The sequence below is a fragment of the Neofelis nebulosa genome, chromosome 5 (genome assembly GCF_028018385.1).
Source record: "Neofelis nebulosa isolate mNeoNeb1 chromosome 5, mNeoNeb1.pri, whole genome shotgun sequence".
Classification (NCBI taxonomy): Eukaryota; Metazoa; Chordata; class Mammalia; order Carnivora; family Felidae; genus Neofelis; species Neofelis nebulosa.
Genome location: NC_080786.1, coordinates 156,024,519 through 156,044,110, shown reverse-complemented (window position 1 = coordinate 156,044,110; position 19,592 = coordinate 156,024,519). Strand labels below are relative to the sequence as shown.

Here is a 19,592-nt window from a genome sequence, read left to right as displayed (position 1 = left end):
GGATGACAGGTGGGTAGATCATACATGGAGCTGAAGTCCTTTCCTCCTTTGGGTATAAAGGGGACTACACCCATGTTCAGGGTGGAGATGGGACGTCAAACCCTGCAGGGCATCAGTGTGGAAGCGCCTCTGCGAGGAGCCGACTCCTTGAGCTTCAGGAGACGTTTATAAACATGAGAAAAGATCTCAGCGGACACATGTCTCTGGACTGCTAACGCTGAAGGGCCAGAAGGGCCCAGACAGGTGAGGAAGAGCGGGCAGGGCCCACGGAGGGACTCAAGAAGCCAAGGGGAGGGGTGGGAAGGGGCAGTGCTCAGCGCGGGGCAGAAATGAGGCCCTCTCGAGAGCTGGCCCGGTGTATCTTCTGTGCACCAGCTCTTTAGGGCCCTGGTCCAAAGGTGGCTCCACGTTACAGGATCACCCAGCCTCCAACTAAAGAGTCCCGGGACCTGTCACACTGTCACATGCGGTCCAGGTAGGAGAGCTGGTGGGTACCAAGCCCATCCCAAGTCCCGCCCCCTCCCTCTTCCCGGGCGGCGATTGGTCGAGGTGGCCCTCTCGTTGCTATGACAGCACCGAGAGCTTCCAGTGGCTCCGCCCCGCGCCTTCCCACCCCGCCCCTTCCCGCCCCAGGCCACGCCCCCCTATCTTCCCGGGCCGCGATTGGTCGAGGTGCCCCTTCCCGTTGCTATGACAGCACCCGAACGCGGCCAGTGGCTCCGCCCCACGCTTCCCCATCCCTCCGCCCGCGCTGGGGGGGGGGGGGGAGGCGGGACAGGCCGCGTCTCCATGGCGACGGCGGACGCTGCTGTGCGAGCAGCGTGTACCTACCTACCAGAGACGCGCTGGTGGCGGCGAGGACCGAGACGGGGGCGAGGCCATGTCGGACCTGGGCTCGGAGGAGTTGGAGGAGGAGGGAGAGAACGATCTTGGGGTGAGAGCTCCGGGTGTACGGGGTGGGGGGGTGCTTCCCAGGCGCACCCCCGGAGGCCGACCACAGTCCCCCGGGCGGCCCAGCCAGGGACGGGGACGCGCCGGCCACCGCGGCCTGGAAGTTGGCGGTGAAAGGTGAAACGCTGTGACGTCTCTGGCCACATCCCTTCTCGCCGCCTCCTCCCCTCCCCAGCCCGCCTCCCATTAAAGGCAAAGATTTCCAAGTCAAAGACCTGGGAAGCGGCCTCGACCCCGCTGCCGCAGTCCGCCCAGGCAGTCTCCTTGGTTGGCGGGGTCACCCCGACCTGCCATGCTGCTCTGTAATGGAGCTCGGCTGCTCGGGATCAAGGAGGATGGAGGAAAGTCCTTCCTGGCAGCCTTCAAGAAACGCTCAGAGGGTCTCAGGCTCAGCGAAGGCTTCCTGCAGGCCCGGAATGCCGTGTGCTTTCTTCAGTGTGGTGGGAGGTGACCCGAGTCTCTGGCATTATTCCCTGGTTTGGGCAGCAGAGAGGCGGTATGGGGTGCACATCCCGCGATGTGAGCTGGGTGCAGGGTGGGCATAGGTGTGTGTGCGTGTGTGTATCTATCTATCTATCTATCTATCTATCTATCTATCTATCTATCTCCATATCCACAGGTTAACCGTCTAACCCAGGGGTGATCATTTCTTGGCTGACAGGCTGGGAACCCCAGCCACGGTGCGTGTGTTCAGGGCACAGAGTCGAGATAGTTTCAGAATTAACTGAAAACCTAGCACCTCTCCGGGGCCGGATGTCTTGGTGCCTGCTCAGACCTTTCGGCAGCTCTGTGCGCCCGTCTCTCAGCCTCTGCCCCATTTTCTGCTCAAGACTAGCCACCTCCATCGCGTGGAGCCGCCTGGCCAGGTCGGAGAGCCAGAAGTGCCTGGAACCTGCACACTGTCCCCACAGCCAGCGGCTAGTGCTAACAGCACCACAAACCACAGGATTTGCGCTGCAGGGTCCCTCGTGCAATGAGGCCGAGTCTGGGACATCTCCTGACATCCCCATGCTGGGCGGCCTCCTCCTTCATATCTGTTTCCCCGTCCCCTTTACCGATTCCTCGGGGAGGGCTTATAAAAACCACTTGCTCGGGGTCTGCTTCCGGGGGAGCCCGACCTACAACATCAGCCCAGGAAGACTTCAAGTTTGTCTCCTCAAATAGCCCTGCTGGTTTGTCACGTTTTAGTGCCCGAAATTTGTAGCTTCAATCACAGCTGGGGTCGTTTTAAAGGGTTCCCTTCCTGCTCAGTCACCCCAGTGGCTCAGTAGGGGTGCACTGGGAGTTCTTTTGAGCAGATCTCAAAAGCTTTTATACATTTTGATTTAGACTAACCCCGCAACAAGTGTGTAAGATCATGCCATTTTTGCCTTCTGTCCTGAGCACGGATTTCTGAGCTGGATCGTGCTGGGAAAGGGGGTCTGAAGCCCCGGCAGGAACTTGAACTTGTGTTTGAACTTGTGTTGTAATAAGTCCATGCAGATGCGGGTCTATGTCAAATCGTTACTCTGTGCCTTGGCCCTTTTATTATCTGTTACGTGCACTCTGCACTCGTGATCAGGTGCTGGAGGAAGGTTTATTTTATGAAGGGTCAGAGGAAACAGGTGAATTGCAAGCTTGTGTTATATATATATATATATATATATATATAGAGAGAGAGAGAGAGAGAGAGAGAGAGAGAGATTGATTTACTTTTAAGATACGTCATTATTTCCATATGAGTCTATGAGTGTGTGAAACTCAAGTCTCTTGATAAGGAAGTTAAACTAAGTGGACTTAGGGACTCTTGGGACAGTTGAGCCCTGTTTACGCCTCAGCTCCCCCTTGCTGCTTCCTCTCCCACTGGCGCCTCCTGAGATCACGTGCGCCCAGGGACTCATTTGAAGGAAGACTTGTGTTTGCATTTTAAGTCCTGGATTGTTGAAGGAGGCACCAGGGAGGTACTTGTGTGACCGAGGACCGATTCCACCCACATATGTTAGTTCAAACGCGTTTCTATAAAGAACGCAATTTGGAATACCTTGAATTTTGTTTACAGTGTGAAGGGTTATCATGATAAATTACAAGCTCAGATGTGGCAGAGAGAGAGTGAGGCTTCCACCAACGACAGGTACTAAGTGTGTTACGTTGGACAAATGCCCATGTTGCCCGGGTGCAGTTACCTACCTCACCTGTAAGATGGGGCTGAGGATTGGGAGGGCTTCAACGAACCACTATTTACAAAATGCTTTAACATATCGTTAGCGCTGAACACACAGTAGCTGTGATGATCCCGCTTTCTTCTGCCCAGGAGTACGATGGGGAACGGAATGAGGCAGGTGAACGGCACGGACACGGGAGAGCAAGGCTGCCCAACGGGGACACGTATGAAGGGAGCTACCAACACGGTAAAAGGCACGGCCAGGTCAGAACTGGTGACGTGAGTGGGTCGTTTTCTCTAGTGAATACTCTATGGGTGAGTGTTAAATTCGGGAATGATATGAATTATGTAACCAACGTGTTTCAGGGGATCTACAAGTTTAAAAGCGGCGCTCGATACATAGGAGAATACGTTAAAAACAAAAAGCATGGCCGTGGCACTTTCATATACCCAGATGGATCAAGATATGAAGGTAAGGGGCGCCTGGGTGGCTCAGCTGGTTAAGCCTCCGGCTTCGGCTCCGGTCACGATCTCGTGGTTCAGGGGTTCGAGCCCTGCATCTGGCTCTGTGCTGATAGCTCGGAGCCCGGAACCTGCTTCGGATTCTGTGTCTCGCTTTCTCTCTCTGCTTCCCTCCCCTGCTCCCACTCTGTCTCTCTTTTTCTCAAACATAAATAAAAACATTACAAGATGTGAAGGTAAAATGCACTCACAAGGCAGATGTTTGTGCTGTAGTGGTGTCCCCTGGGGACTGGACTTGGCTGTGGATGCTGAACTGTAGGAGAGGGCTTAAAGTTCTCCAGATCAGTCAGTCACTCAACAAACACAAGCTGTGCCCCTGTGTTCACAGGGTTGACACAGAAGCCAGAAAGGCTTAATTAGCGAGCTGCCCCAGCCCCCCATGGGAAATGTGGCCGTCGCTGCGGCCCACACACTCTCTTGTGAGCCCCTGTGCTGAGGCACGGGGGGCCGCACAGATCCCCATGGGGTCCGGACCCATGATGTTAGATGCCCTGTAGCTTTCTTCTCCTTGAAGCTGCTTCTGCTGTTTTTCTCTCTGACCATCCCCTCTTCTGCTGAACACACGGGTTCTTTAGACCTGGTGGTTCCTTCGATGAAGGCTTCTGGTCCGGGAGACCCTCTGCCTCGTCAAGCTGGCATTCCTATGTCTGGCGATTTCTTAGCCGCCAATGTTATGTCTCAGGAAGATGCTAATCCCCTTATTTCCGAGACCCCCACTGCAGCCCTCACGCACCGTCATCCCCCACAGTGACTACGGTGTGGATCTGATCGCAATGGGAAGGGGGCGAGCCTGGGGGGAGAGAGACAAGTGGAGCGTGCACGTGAGTCTTCAGAAACCATGCAGGGTCCTGTGTTCCGGCCTTTTTCTGGGAAGAACTTATCTAAGTTTTCCAAGGAGACCCGTGACCCCCAACCCCGGAGCTACGGTGACAGGTGTGACCTTGTGCGGGGAGCCTCGCACCTCGTCTGCGGCACCAGGACTGAATGGACGAACGCAAGCCGGACAGGGCACCTGACAGGTGGCGAGCGCTCAGTGTGCGGCGGCCTGGGAGGTGGCATCACCTCCCGACGGGCGACGCCACGTCCCCCGGGTGCGAGGCACAGCCGCCTGCCCCGTTGCTGAATGAAGGCAGGGCCCCGGAATTCTGCGGCAACCATCCAGCCCGCGTCCGAGATGCAGGTGTCGGGTGTTAATGCCTCCCCGTCAGAGGGGGCATTTCTGCTCGTTCCCTATTTCTCGGAGGGCTTATTCCCGAAGGAGCCCCATCTGCTTTTGGAATCGACTTTCAACAATTGAATTTATAGAGTTCGACTGAATTCTTTCCAAACCGTCACGAGCCTGGTCTCGTTGCCGTCATGTTCTATTTTCATGTAGACGTTAATACGCCTGGAGCCACACACAGATAGAGAAAAGAAAAGATATTCAGAACAAGAGATGGAAGGAGTTTCTAACGTGACCGTCTTTGGAAAGAGCTGTGCGTTTTTGTGTCTCCCTGTGGCTTTGTCTCTTAGAGGGTGCAGGGTGTAGTCGCTACTCGGGGAGTTCTTCTCCGAGGTCAGAAGCTGCCACATCAATCTTAGCTCAGGGAGCGAACAACCTTCCGGCCACCAAGTCCGTGTGAACCCATGGCCGAATTCGTCACAACTGAGCGTTGGCTGACTGCCACCCTGAGGGACACAGAGTGGTTTCCCGCAGGCTAGCGAGCGCGCTCAGCCTCGGCCCGAGGTATGGGGCGCATTCCTGGTCTCCCAGACACTGAGCTGAGCCTGATGGGGAGCCCGGGGACGGAGGGGACCCTCCCGGTTTGCGGGGCCACTTGAGCGGAGGCAGGAGACGGGGGTGCTTGGCGAAGCAGGGGATGGGGTTGGAGGGGTGAGTGAGTGCCGGACTCTGGAGGGGCCTCTGGACCACCCGCACAGATTGTGAGGTGAGGGGAGGGAGGGCCGATGAGGGCTGGGGAAGGAGAGGGGGCTCCCGTCTCCAGCGCTGGTCCTGCTCCCGGCCGCAAGGAGCGAATAAAGACGATGATGTTTAGCAACAAAGTTGCAGAGAAACAAAGCGCCATGATGACTTGGGGTCGGCTCTTCTGGAAGCTCTCAGGTGGCAGGAGCCGGAGGGAGACACAAATGCTTGGCCGTTGGGGTGCCTGTGGAAGAGAGCCAGAGAAACCCGGATTTTCGTCTCAGCCCCGCTGTGTGGCCTTGGGCAAAGTGCATGACGTCTCTGGTTTCCAGGTGCCGTCCCTATAAATGCATGTTTCGGTTATTATACCTGTTCCAGGAGGCTACCTTTCCCACTTCTGCACCGTTTACTGCGGCCGGGGTACCGGTGGCTGGGCCGGGTCTCCCAACAGGTAAACTGGGACTTTAAAAAGAAAAAAAAATTTTTTTTAAGTTTATTTATTTTTGGAGAGACAGAGAAAGTACGAGGCGGGGAGGGGCAAAGAGAGAGAGAGAGAGAGGGAGACAGAATCCCAAGCAGGCTCCGCACTGTCAGCGCAGAGCCCAACGTGGGACTCGAACCCACGAACCGTGAGATCATAACCTGGGCCGAAATCGGGAGTCGAACACCCAGGTGCCCCTAGACTGGGACTTTATAAAAAAAAGTCCTCTGGGACTCCTGCACACTCTGTCTATCCTCATGGTTACATTAGGTGCGAACTCCTGTGTTTACTGAATTATTTCAGTTTGGGGATTCTCCGTTCCTTCTGCTCATGGGGGTTCCTGACACGTGTCATACCATGGAACCCAGTCCTCTTCCTTAACTGCTACCATTTGCCGAATCCTCCTCTCCGGGCAGGCTCGGTTCGCCCGCCCTGTCCCGAACCTGGGAGCTGCTTCCCGAAAGCACAGTTCTTTCTTCTTTATGGTGTCTGCCTCCTGCCCAGACGAGGGCAGGCCCTCCCCGCGGGCTCTGTCACCAGCCCAGCTGCTGGTCTATCTCACAGAGTGCCGAGGACCCTGTGGGACTGACAGAACGCGTACAAGTTCCTTTTGTAGGTGTGTTGTCGGTCGTGGTGAACATGGAGTTTATTCACGCGAACATGTATTTCTTGGACGATCAACGTATTCTAGGCATGTGAATTCTTCTTTGTGCGGAAGCGGGTCCAGGTTTCCTGTAAGCTGGAAGCTTGTGCAAGTTTTGGGGGCTCTATTTAAGAAAAAGAATATAAAATTGGCATCAAAGTGAATTTCGATTTGTAACGAGAAATCAAAATAAATGTAGAGATTTTAAATACTGTGACCATTACAAAATCTGAGGAAATAATATATACATTTTTATTTTATTGCTATTTAGTTATTATTTATCGCGATTTTTAATAGAATTTATTGTCAAATTGGCTTACATACAACACCCAGCGCTCATCCCCGCAAGTGCCCTCCTCAATGCCCATCGCCCACTTTTCCCTCTCCCTCACCCCCCATCCACCCTTGGTTTGTTCTCTGTATTTAAGAGTCTCTTATGGTTTCCCTCCCTCCCTCCCTGTTTGTAACTATTTTTCCCCCCTTCCCTCCCCCCATGGTCTTCTGTTAAGTTTCTCAGGATCCACGTAAGAGTGAAAACATATGGTATCTGTCTTTCTGTGCCTGACTTTAGCATAACACTCTCCAGTTCCATCCACGTTGCTGCAAAAGGCCAGATTTCATTCTTTCTCATTGCCAAGTAGTACTCCATTGTGTATATAAACCACAATTTCTTTATCCATTCGTCAGTTGATGGGCATTTAGGCTCTTTCCATCATGTGGCTATTGTTGAAAATGCCGCTATAAACATTGGGGTACGAGTCCACTATGCATCAGCACTCCTGTATCCCTTGGGTACATTCCTAGCAGTGCTATTGCTGGGTCATAGGATAGATCTATTTTCAATTTCTGGAAGAACCTCCACACTGTTTTCCAGAGCGGCTGCCCCAGTTTGCATTCCCACCGACAGTGCAAGAGGCTTCCTGTCTCTCAAATTCATGTCTGATGTGCCTGTAGCTTGCCTTTTCCTTGCCTTTCTAGCGAAGAATGGAATGTCTGTCTGACAACAATTTTGTGATAACACTTTCTAGAGAGAAAATAAGAGAACTCTATCTCTGGTCTTTGATCAAAAATCGATAAAAATTACCTTTTTAAAAAAATTGTTCCCTGTCTAGAGAAGAGTCGTTCAGCTTAACAGCGTGTTATTAGCAATGCCGTGTGAGTTTTCAGGATAGCTGTCGTCTTCGGAAATCTGTATTAAGTTTCTTTCATCTGGGGGCTGGAAGGTTTGAGGACATTGGTTGAGGACGCTGTGAGTCTCCCAGGGCAGGGATCAATCTTCAAGAATGGGCAGCGATCACTAGCTACTTTGCTGCGGTCATTCTGGTAGAGGTGTTACGAATTTTATGGTATCTTTGCCGGTTCCAGTATTTCAGAAATCAGCAGGAACCTGCTCGGAGGTGAGTCGGCGGGGACAATCAGTGAGGGAAGAGTCCATGCACAGACGCTGGTTGGCAAAGGTGTGGCGTCCAGTCACACGGAACAGGTGCACAGGTGGGGCGCCCTGGGCGCCCAGGCTGGGAGAGTGTGCTGGGGTCTGGTGAGGAAGGAGGTGGGAAACGGCACGAGATGGTTGCTGCTGGATCGGTCAACCCACGCAAGCAGAGGGAGGGTGGTGTGGGGACTGCTGGCGGCCGGGCGGACAAAACCCTGGTTTGAGTCCTGGCCACACCACTGACCGGCCGTGATACCTGCTGTCGGCACATGCGGGTGACCGCGGCCCACGCGCCCAGACCTGCAAGCAGTGAGCCCCTGACCCAGTTTCCCCTAACCAGCGCCTGACGCCACGCCATCCAGCCAGAGGGGCAGGGGGACAGCGGGGAGTCACGGCGGGAGGTGAGGGTCGCAGCAGGTGGCGGCTGTCCTTCCCTTCTCACCCGGGCCTGCTTTTGTGTCGTCCCTTCCAGGGGAGTGGGCGGATGACCGAAGACACGGTTACGGCGTCTACTACTACGTCAATAACGACACCTACACCGGAGAGTGGTTTGCTCACCAAAGGTGCGCATTTTCCCCTCAGCTCTGTAGACCTACTTACGTAACGAGAACAGGATGCTGTCTTCGTAAGAAGCAGAATCACGATAAAAGCCCACTAGCCGGCTCTTGCCAGGCAGTTCAAACCCCTCATGGCTTTAAGGTGAGCGCGCCGGGTGGCACGTCACGGGGCAGGTGCACGTTGTGGGGAGGGTATGTGGTCTTTCGTCCGGGAGCCCCGGGGGGACAAGGAGGGCACAGAAGAACCCTCCTGGGGACACGGCCACAGCTCCCCGGAGCGCTGCCTGTTCCCCACGTGGACCGGCCGAGCTGCGGGAAGGTCGTCCTTGCGCAGCCGGCGATGCCCCTCCCGCGAGCGGGCACACGGGGCAGGAGCGCGCTTGGACGGGGCGCAGACAAGCCACGTAGAGGCCACGCCCAATTTTAACGTCTGTCTCAGAAACCCGGGCGGTTTTCCCCATGTGGGAACAAAGCGCATTGCGCTCTCTGTCTTCACCAGGCACGGGCAAGGCACCTACTTCTATGCCGAGACGGGCAGTAAGTACGTAGGCACCTGGGTGAACGGACAGCAGGAGGGCATGGCCGAGCTCATTCACCTGAACCACAGGTACCAGGGCAAGTTCTTGAACAAAAACGTAAGTCACTGGGCAGCAACGTGTGCCCCCTCCCCCCGTCTGTGTACACATGTGAAGGAAGAACCCGAAAATCTCAGGGAGTCCTCCCGCCCCCTCCAAGTATGGGGAGCAGGTGGCCGTGCCTCTCCCCGGGCCTCTGGTGCCTACAGAGGGCAGCGTGGAGGGGGGCAGAGTAGAGAGCAAAATCCTCCCTCCCCGCCAGCAGCGATCCAGCCAATCCTTGTAACACGGGGGCATCCTTCCTCTCCTACGTGCTCCCCGTCATGGCTAGATCGGACGTGAAGCGTCTCCTGCGGTTGCACGTGCGGGTGTCTGGACTTTCTTTGCCCCGGGAGGCCCGGGGCCAGAGCCCTGGGGAGGCCGAGGTGTGCGTGAGCTTGCCTCCTGCAGGCTAGGCCACCCACCCTGGGCCTGGACTCAGGCGTGCCCACGTCCAGTCTGCAGTGCTCGCGACTGCTCATTTCTGTCTGGAGGGCTCCGCGGCTTTGCCGAGCCCTGGTGGGGATACAGAGAAACCCCGGCTAATTCAGCACCCACCACACTGCCATCCCCCGTGGCTTCGAGCAGGCGTTGGGCAGAAACTCTCCCTGAAGAGCTTCCCGAGCAAATTCGAGGTGTTGGAAGTTGACGTGGGGAATATTTAACTGATTTCAGTGAGTCGCCTCAGACTCTCTTAAAACTCAGTTTTCATTTTCGTATCGTTCATGCCCTAACTTTACAGATTCTCCTTTCCAGTGTTTGTAAAACAGCACATTTCCCCCAAATCTATATGCTGCATATATGTAATTATACGGAATTCCCGGCAGAATTCTCTTGGGACATTTTTTGGCATGGGGAGGTATGTGGAGGGAAAGAGAAGTCGACAGGAGTTAATCGGGAAGAATCAGCGAGGCTAGATGAGCCTGGAGGACAAGGGCTTTGTTCTGCCAGGTAGTGAAAGTGTGCTAGAAACACAGGAGTTCAGCTGACCCTTGAACAGTGCGGGGTCAGGGGCGCTGACCCCCACACGGTCGAAGATCCACAGATAGCTTTTGACTCTCCCAAAACGTAACTGCTAACAGCCTGGTGTCGGCTGGACGCCTTACCAGTGACACAAACAGTCGATTAACACACACTTTGTACGTCGTAGGTATTATACACTGTGTTCTTACAATAGAGTAGGTAGAAGAAAGGACACATTATTAAGAAAACCATAAGGAAGAGGGGCGCCTGGGTGGCTCAGTCGGTGGCGCGTCCGACTCTCGGTTTCAGCTCGGTTTCACGGTCTCGCGTTTCGTGGGTTCGAGCCCCACGTTGGGCTCTAAGCTGACAGCGCAGAGTCTGCTCGGGTCTCTCTCTCCCTCTCTCTCTGCCCCTCCCCCGCTTGTGCTGTCTCCGTCTCTCTCAAAGTAAGTAAATAAACTTAAAAAAAAATAAAAAAAAAGAAAACCACAAGGAAGAGAAGATACATTTACAGCACTTTCCTGTATTTATTGAAAAATATCTTCGTGTAAGTGGACTCGTGCAGCCCAAACCCACGTTATTCAAGGGTCAGCTGCCCATTCCAGTTGTAGGGCACCCAGACACGTGGCCCCCTCTGCTGCCCACCTGAGCTCCAGCCTCCAGCCCTCCCTTCTTCCCCCGGGGCCGTGTGACGCCCCCCCTACACGTCTTTCTGTGCAACCCGCATGCACACACATACGTGGGATAACATTACATCAGGACATGAAAACATACACATTTGCGCATTTGGGGATATCCGTGTAGGTTAGACCCTGCAATCGTGGAGTCCACAAATATTGACATTTTAAGTTGTGATCGATGCTGCCAACTTCCCTCCAAAGCTGTGCCAGTTTGCACTCCCGCCAACGGCAGTCTTTAACTTTTTTGCAAATCCGATGGATAAAAAAATATTTTCACGTTGTTTTAATGCGCTTTTCCCCGATTCCTAGTGAAGTCCAGCAACCTTACACCCTTTTGCTACTGGCTTGACTTTTCCTCAGAGAATCACCGGTTCCAACCCTTGCCGGCCAATTGTTAAAACAAATTTAAAGCTGTGATAAACGAAACCGAGATACGCGAATGGAGAAATACAGATCAGTGGCGTGGATTAGAGAGTCCGGGGACAGATTCAAGTGCCTACAGTAATCTAGCTCCGGAAAAGGGCGTCGTTTTAAGTCAGTGAGGACCCGACAGGGACAAGTGAAAGAGTGGTCCCAGGACCCTTGATAACCACTGGGGGTGGGGCAGGGAAGCAATGTCAGGGTTCCCCCTCTAGCATTGGATGGAGACATGCGAGGACAGGAAGAAAGGTTTAGGCGTGAACAAAGTCACAGAAAAAAAATAGGTGAATGTTTATTAACTTTGAAATGAGGAGAGAGGACTCTCTAAACAGAAATAGAAAAGGAAAACCAGATAGAGCTGGTTGACAAAAATAACCCCTTATAGATTAGAATGCTCTATAAAGAAAATTTAAGAGGGGCGCCTGGGTGGCTCAGTCGGTTGAGCGTCCAACTTTGGCTCAGGTCATGCTCTCGTGGTTTGTGGGTTCCAGCCCTGCGTCAGGCTCTGTGCTAACAGCTCAGAGCCTGGAGCCTGCTTCAGATTCTGTGTCTCCCTTTCTCTCTGCTCCTCCCCTGCTTGTGCTCTCTCTCTCTCTCAAAAATAAACATTACAAAAATTTTTTAAAATTTAAGAGACACACGACCAATGGGGTTAGGGTATTTGTAACATTAATAAAAATATAAAGCACGTATATCAATCAGTGTGATTTAAGTGGCCAAAAAATGTTGAAAAAAAATTCAACCCTACTAATAGCTTAAAAATGTGACTTCATGGTGAGATCCTGTTTTCTATATGTTAAAAAAAATGTAAAAGTATTTTAAAAAAAAATCTAAAAGTAGAACAAAATGTTAATGCCCAGGAAAAAACAAGGGTTTGAGGACAAGGTGTTCTTGAGTGCTGTTGTGGGAAGGGACATTATTGGAGCCTCATTCTGGTCAATATATTTTAAAAAATACGTGTGTCTATATCTTTTGTGTGTAAATATGTGCGCAGTGTATGTGTGTGCGTGCGCGTGCTGTTGCCCAGAAATTCCACTTCTGGAAACTTCCCCGCGGAAGATGTCAAGAGGGGACATAAGATGTGACTCCGCTTACGTTTCCTGCAGTGGCCTTTGTCCAAGACTAGTATTGGCACACCAAATATTAGCGGAATAAATGGGTGAAATAGACTATAATAACTCTTTTTTTTAATAGTTTTTTAATGTTTATTTATTTTTGAGAGGGGGGAGGGGCACAGAGAGAGGGACAGGCAGAGAGAGAGGCCCTCTACTTGGCAATTCTGGGCGCCACGAGTACAAAAAGGCTTTCTTTAACCCGCACCGGCCTTCCCGCGACGTGACTTTGGGCGGGATTTCTGCAGCAGGTGCATTGGACGTTGGGCGGTGAACTTGGGAATGAGGTGCTTCTCGGTTTCCCTTTGCTCGCAGCCCGTCGGCCCTGGAAAGTACGTGTTCGACATTGGATGTGAGCAGCACGGGGAGTACCGTCTGACAGATGTGGTACGTGGCAGACCGCATACCGTTTCTCTTTTCGTGGGCGACCGAGCTGCCCGTGACGTGGACCCTACGGCCCCGACGAGGTCGGACGGGAGTGGTGCCAGCCCTCGGCATCGTTCACGCTCTCCTCCTCCTTCTGGGCGTGCGGGCGTTGGTTTGGCCCCCAAGTGCCAGGACCGAGTGGTATCGCGACACGGTTCTCGCCGGAGCCTGCGCGTAGCTCTGGCCCCGAGTCGGGGGGCTGTGGTCCCCCCAAGTCTGTCCAGCGACACTGCTCCCCGCGTGCGGCGGGTAGCTCTCCTAGTTTTGTCTTTTTGTCCCTCTCCGGTACTCAACAGTAATGCTAATGCGACCTCGGTGCTCCCTGGTCGGAGCGGAGATTAGCCCCGAATGATGTCATTAGCAGGCATCCGTGTGTGTGTGTGTGTGTGTGTGTGTGTGTGCGCGTGCGTGCGCGCGCGCGTGTGCGCACTTGCTGGGGGAGCGCTGTCTGTGCTGGATTTCCTGTCATTGTCACCTGATGGGGCCTGTAGGTAACAGACACTTTATCTACAGCACCCCCCACGTCCCCTGGGCACCCCCGCACCCAGCCGCGGCTCAGCCCCCTCTTTTCCTGCCGGGCTCCACTTCCTCTTTGTCACTCTGCCGGAGCCCCTGTGTCCCCCAGACAGCCTGTGGTTCCCCGAGGTCTGCAGAGTGAACGTCCACCTTCTCCGCAGTGGCCGGGATGCCGTATGAGCCCACAGTGACCCGTCCCCTGGCCTTACGGCCCCTGCTTGCCTTCACGGCCCCTTCGGACCACCTGACACGGACGGAGGTGGGGCCAGCATCCTAGCTCACTACCCAATATGAACCGGCCCAGATGCTCGATTCTGTTGCTAAAACATAGGCCCCGCCCCCACGCCCAGTAGAGGACGCTTCGTCTGAGCCAGGGGCTCCCAGGAGCCGACGCGCCGACCAGCAAAGAGAGGGGTTTGACGCGTCACCCCCACGGGGTATGGCCCCCCGCACCTACGTCTGCGCGGAGCCCCGTGCGCGCGCCTGAAGTGCGAACGCAGTTCATTGCTGTGCTGTTGGATCGTGACAGCGACGTGGCGCGTGCTCGCTGGGCTCCGCCTGGGGCGGAAGCCTCTTACCCACCCCCCGGAGGAACCCGTGGGCTGAACTCATTACACTGCCCCCCCCGAATCTGGCCTTTGTGGTCTCATTAGTGGTGGTGCAGTTATTTTGCTTTGTGAAGTGATAAACACTAAAACAGCGGCGTCGTGGGCGGTTGTAGCGTGTCTGGGGAGAAGTTCTCAGAGGTCGGGGCCTCTAAGTAGGGGAAAGCAGGAAGAACATTCTAACAGCTTTAAGGGGGAGAAGTAGTGCCGTAAGCCCCCAGACTGCTCCTGTTCGGGAATAAGCCCGTGTCCGAGGCCACCCTTGTGCCTTCTGGGACGGTGACTGGTCTGTGAGGAAGCAGAGGAACCCCGAGGAACTCGCAGGACGCGAGCCGACGGGGGCTCCAGGGGCGGTCCCCCGGGCCCGGTCCTGGGCCTGCATCGTGGGCATCACCGGGGCCTCCGCCAGAAGCGCAGGTGACCGGGCCCCACCCCGATGTCCGGACGCGGCCGCTCTGAGCCGTGTCTTCACGGGTCCTCTGCTGATTCTGGGACGGTTCCCTTTGCAGCACGGCCGTCCTGGGGCATGGGTGCCACACGACACGGGGGACGGGGCTCAGATATTTTGAAACTGCCTCCTCTATTTCCGAGTGACTCAGCGGAATAGGGAGGTGTCCGTCACTCTTTGCCATAGGTATCATCCTCTATGTGACAGTGACGCTTTCCACACTTGTGGACTGATATTCAGACCTTTGGAATTTCGGGATAGCTGTAAAGCTGGGGAGGAGCTGGTCTGCTTGGCCCGGTGGGCGTGTGCCGGCCGCTGACCATTGTCGGGATTATGCACTCTTACAGAAGACCCCACGTTTAGAGGTGATCAACGCTCGGTCCGCTTTCACAGAATTCCATTTTCCCTGCAGAATCCTCGATTCCAGAGCTTTTAGTGTTTCGGCCCTTTCATATTATATGGTTGTCTCAGGACCCTCTCTGTCCTGTCCTTATAGTGATGGTGGTCTTGTTGCATATAAAGAATCTGGGAGCTGGAAAGTGCGGCCAAGCACTGGAAGGCGCACTGAGCCTGGGTCAGTTCCCAACTGTTCCAGAGGGAAGGCTTGGGAGTGTTGGGTCTGAGAGCCGTTCATGGCATGCATGGGGAGCGGGCAGGTGCCGTGTGGTGATGCCCGTCCGCACCTCGTCCTAGCGCTTCCCAGACCCACCCTCCAGCCCATATCACCACCAGGGCCAGCTGGCAATTGGGCCGACCCCTGAGCTGTGCGGTGACAACGCCCGAGTGGCCCCTCACTGTGAGTATCCCATGGCGAGTTCACAGAGACGTCAGTAAGTTTACATTTTCAAACTTAAAATAGGAAAGAGGAGAAGAGGAAGAGGAGGAGGAGGTGACCCTGATGACCGTCGTTCCAAAATGGAAGGCCACCAGCATCACAGAACTGGCTCTGTGGACACCGACCCTCCCCGAGGAGCAGCCACCTGCGGACGGGACCATCCAGGAAGAGGCTCCGGGACCCGAGGGTGCGGGGTGTGGGGGAGGGCGCCTCCTCTCCGTGGGCCGGTGGCCGGTTGAGCTCTGGGAGTCAGACTCATCCTGTGTGCAGGATGTAGTCGGGGGCCGGGAGCCTTGGGGGTCGGACCCTCCCGGCGGGGCAGGAAGGAGCAGTGGCAGAGACTGGCTGGAGGGACAGCCTGACTGGTTCCGCGGGAAAGCCCTGTGGTTAAGAGCCCCCCCCCCCCCCCCCCGCCTCGGTCAGCGACCGTCTGTGGGCGCGAGCTCGGGCAGGGCCGACAGCAGCTGGGCGGCAAGTCCTTCCCGAGGAGGGTGCGGCCTCTGTGCCCGGCCCGGGGTCTTCCTGAGAAGCAGCCACCGTGCCGTGGGACGATGAAGAAGGTGACACCGTGCAGGGGTCCTTGCGTCGCAAGTGATTGAAACCCAAACCCGAACTGGCCCAAGTGAAATTATACTAACGCGCTGGGGTCCCTACCGCTGTGGGGTCGGGGGTGGAGGTGCCTCCCCGGGCCTGGTGGGGTCAGGCCTCGGCTCTCTGGTCTCTGCTGTGTGCGCTCCGTCCCCTTTGGAGAGCGGTGCTCACCGACTTCATCAGATTGTGGCCCCATCAGCGCTGGAACCCTGGGGGACAGAGCGTGTCTTGTCAGTGGGGAGTAGAGTTCCCCCTCTGCGCCCCTCGCCGGGGAGCGGGACAGGCGCTCCTGGTGCAGGCTGGACTGGGTGACTTCGGGAAGGGGGGGGGGTCCCCGGAGGGGTGGCGGGCGCCCTATCAGCAGGAGGCCGCCTGAGACAGGCCGCAGCCCACACGACAGCGGTTCTCATGGCTCCGTCTCAGGTGGCGGGGAGCCCGCGGAGGACGACCAGGCTCTGGCGGACCTTTCCGAGGGGGAGGCTGACCTCACGAGGCCTGGGGAGGGCGACGAAGACGCCACCAAGGAGGAGGGGCGCGAGGATGGCCGAGAGGAGCTTCGATACGGCGCCATCGACCAGGGTGAGCTCTGTAGGTCTGCTTGGGGCTACAGGTTCCTGGAGCCTTTGAAGGTCTTCCGAGAGCTGTGGGCACCAGCAGTCCAGGGAGGGCTCTCTTCAAACCGGATTTCTTTTATCTGATTTAAGGCGGGTGTGTTGGCACTGAGGGGGCCTGTGGTCTGGGAACGGCCGGCTCTAGACGGTGGTTGGAGGGCCAGGGGCCCCGCGCAATTTAGTTTGTCTCTGTTGCAGAGTAAGAGCAAATGTCTTTCCCGGTTTTTTGGAGATACCTGAAAAGATGAACTCCCGTAAATCAGGTTTCAGTCTAAATGCTTGAGGCGCACGGAGCGTTAGGCTTTTGTTGGCAAGTGATTGTAAGCGCGCTGCAGGGCCACACCCGAGAAGCCTGCGCTGGTGGCCGGGTGGCCTGTGGCTAAGGGGCGGCCCAGTGACATCTCACTTGTCCCCCTGCCTCCTGCATGTGGACCAGATGCCCCGGGGTTTGTGAGGGCGGAGTAGGCTGCGTCCGTAGAGCATGGAAACAGCACGGAGAGGCTGATACGGAGCATCCCCGATGGGATGACCGGGTGCTTCCCAGGGGAGCCGAGAGGCACTGAGGGCCCGACAGGAAGTGAGCGGAGAAGCATGTGCCATGTGCCCGCGTGTGCCTGTGCACGCCTGTGTGTGGTTGCGTGTGCCCGTGTGTGCTTGCACGTGCCTGTGTCTTCCTGCCGTGTGCCTGCGTGCACAATTACCCAAACTCGAGACTTAACGTGATTCTGACAGTGTGTCTGAGGTTCACCCTGCTCATCACTTCTGACATGTTACAGAGCCCACGTCCCAAAACAAGGTAACTCTCGATTTCATGAAGCATTCAAGATAACATCTTTCCAGAATGTAGCAAGTCCCTGCTTTTCTTTTGATTGATGCAAAGGCCAAATAGTGACTCCTCGCGCTTGTAGAGCTGCCCATGTTTGGACGGCGTGTGCGGGCAGAGACGTTCCCGAGCTCACGCTCGCCGACGCGAACATTCTCAGCCTGGACTTGGAATACAACTTTGCTTAATTTATTAACCGGTGCCAAAGAAAAAACCCACCAGCGTCTGTGTGAGATAAAATTGAACATTCCTTTTTTTTTTTTTGCCCGAGAAATGCTTAATATTTATGATATTATTCATTGCAAAAGACCTGTTAGCTCACAGAATTTCAAAATAGCAAGAGGGACGTGGGATATACTCATGTTTCTTTGTCCCCCTGCCCTCCAGGAAATGTTAACTTTGAAGAAGAGGAAAGTAAGCAGGGAGAGCAGCCCGCGTGAGGGGAAGCAAACGGGAAGAGTAGGAGAATGCATCACAAACTCGCTGTTACTTGGCCCGCTGACGCGAGTCTATCCAACTGTCTTACTAGTTGTTTATATGGTGCACTATAGTGACAATACGAATAAATTTCTTCCTCATCCTTTGCTTACGGAGGAGCTTCTGCTTCCAGTGCTTTAAGCCAGAAGTCGCCAGGTTATTCTGCTGTGTTTGCCCAAGGGTCTTTTGTCTTGGGACAAAGAAAGAGGTCCCACGACCCGGACTCCACAGAAGATGGTTCATGGCAGAGGCCTCCTGGCCGAGCTCGTGGAGTAACTACTCACCAAAGCTTCTCTCTCAGGCCTTCCTCGACAGAGCCAGGAAGACGCCTGGAAAATAACCCCGTGTGCAACGCGCACGAAACACAGAGTGATGAATAGACTATGGGCTTGAGCGAGAAACCATTGGCTGCCATTGGAGGGGGCACTCCTGGCCATCCTAGGGCTGCAGCATCCCAGTGTGGGTTTCGGGGGTCCCTGCGGACGGTTGAAGGGCAGGGCTGCCCACAGGCGTGGCTCTGGCCTGTGGTGCCAACTCTTTGGGTCCTCCAGTGGGCCGGGGGCTAACATGTAGACCACGAGCCCTCTGTCCCAGCCCCTCCTGACTGCCCAGCACTGCTGTGAAGTCCTGAGCTCCCGGAGGAGCCCCTGTCCCCTGTCTACCCCAACTCCACAAACAGCATCTGTCTTCCTCCACCCCCAGAGTGGCTCACAGGGGGGAGGGGGTCTTCATCACCCCAGAATGGCGTTCGTAGCTGGTGTGGCTGGCACCGTGCCCTGCATCTGGTCATCCGGTCCCCAGAGCAGGGGGCCTCTTTAAGAACAATGCATTATTAACATGGCCTCCGAGCCTCTCCACAGAAACGCACACAGCATTACGAATCTAAAATTACACCAAGGCAGATACTGTTCTAGGATAAGAAATTTCAAAAAAAAATTACCCACTCAGAGGCCAGCGAGTCCACAAATAGCACATCTAGAAAACTATCGGAATGCGGTGTGAATTCACCACACGCCCTGAGCCTGTCTCTTCCTACGATGATAATTTTGCAAGATTTCCTGAAGGGAGATCAGCAAGGTCATCACCGTTTTCCCTTGAATGCGGTTTGTAATTCCTGGTGGTTGATGGGCTAGAGCATTGCCCCTCACACCCCACATCTCTTGGCTCACAAAACTGCCTTCGACTGTGCGCTATGTACAGGCGGTCTGATAGATCCTAATGGGCGCCGAAAATTGTGCACGGCGCATCATCAAGTTCCCGACGGGAGAGCGTCCTGTAGATGAAGTGACGTCCACACTCTAGAGCCTGGTGTCCCTCAAAGCTCATTCCTCCACTCCCACAGACGTGGTGCTGGGTCCACGGGACAAGGGCAGATGGAGACCTGACCTTTGACCCCATACCTATGTGTCAGAGTGCAGGGTAAGTCACCCAAATGGGTGGCAGGCAGGAATATTTCCGGAAGCTATTCCGGAGCAGCATGCAAGAGTGGAACCACACGTGGGAGTTACTGCAAACCAGTAACACGCATGTTCCAGAAACCCACACCTGCCAAATCCATCCCCGATTGGGCCCTCCCTTAGCGTGTTCTTTTTTTTTTTTTTTTAAGTTTATTTATTTTGAGACAGAGAAAGGGAGAGCACAAACAGGAGAGGGGCAGAGAGAGGGGGAGAGCGAGAATCCCAAGCAGGCTCTGTGCTGTCAGCACAAAGCCCGACAGGGGGCTCAGTCCCGTGAATCCTGAGATTGTGACCTGAGCTGAGATCAAGAGTGGGACGCTTAGCCGACTGAGACACCTGGGCGCCCCATCCCTTATCATGTTCTAAAAGTGCTGTGATGGCTATA

General features: G+C 55.0%; 2 protein-coding genes across 3 annotated transcripts in view; one reads left to right on the top strand and one right to left on the bottom strand.

The window, feature by feature from the left end:
- The window catches only part of SLC37A1 (solute carrier family 37 member 1), an 82,798-nt gene extending 81,874 nt beyond the window's left edge, over window positions 1–924 (bottom strand). The window contains exon 1 of the mRNA XM_058732111.1: window positions 832–924. The gene's annotated coding sequence lies outside the window, so the exon portion shown is untranslated. The remainder of the gene's footprint in view (window positions 1–831) is intronic.
- Window positions 840–17,862, top strand: RSPH1 (radial spoke head component 1). Of its 2 annotated transcripts, XM_058732114.1 has the most exons (10): window positions 840–934; window positions 3,242–3,355; window positions 3,458–3,563; window positions 8,006–8,131; window positions 8,545–8,635; window positions 9,129–9,264; window positions 12,734–12,805; window positions 15,273–15,435; window positions 16,263–16,418; window positions 17,661–17,862. In XM_058732114.1, the coding sequence occupies exons 1-10, from the start codon at window positions 881–883 to the stop codon at window positions 17,711–17,713; spliced, it is 1,071 nt and encodes a 356-aa protein (XP_058588097.1). In that variant the 5' UTR covers window positions 840–880; the 3' UTR covers window positions 17,714–17,862. The 2 variants fall into 2 exon arrangements, with proteins under 2 accessions (XP_058588097.1, XP_058588098.1); XM_058732115.1 differs by lacking the exon at window positions 8,006–8,131.
- Window positions 17,863–19,592: the final 1,730 nt, after the last annotated feature.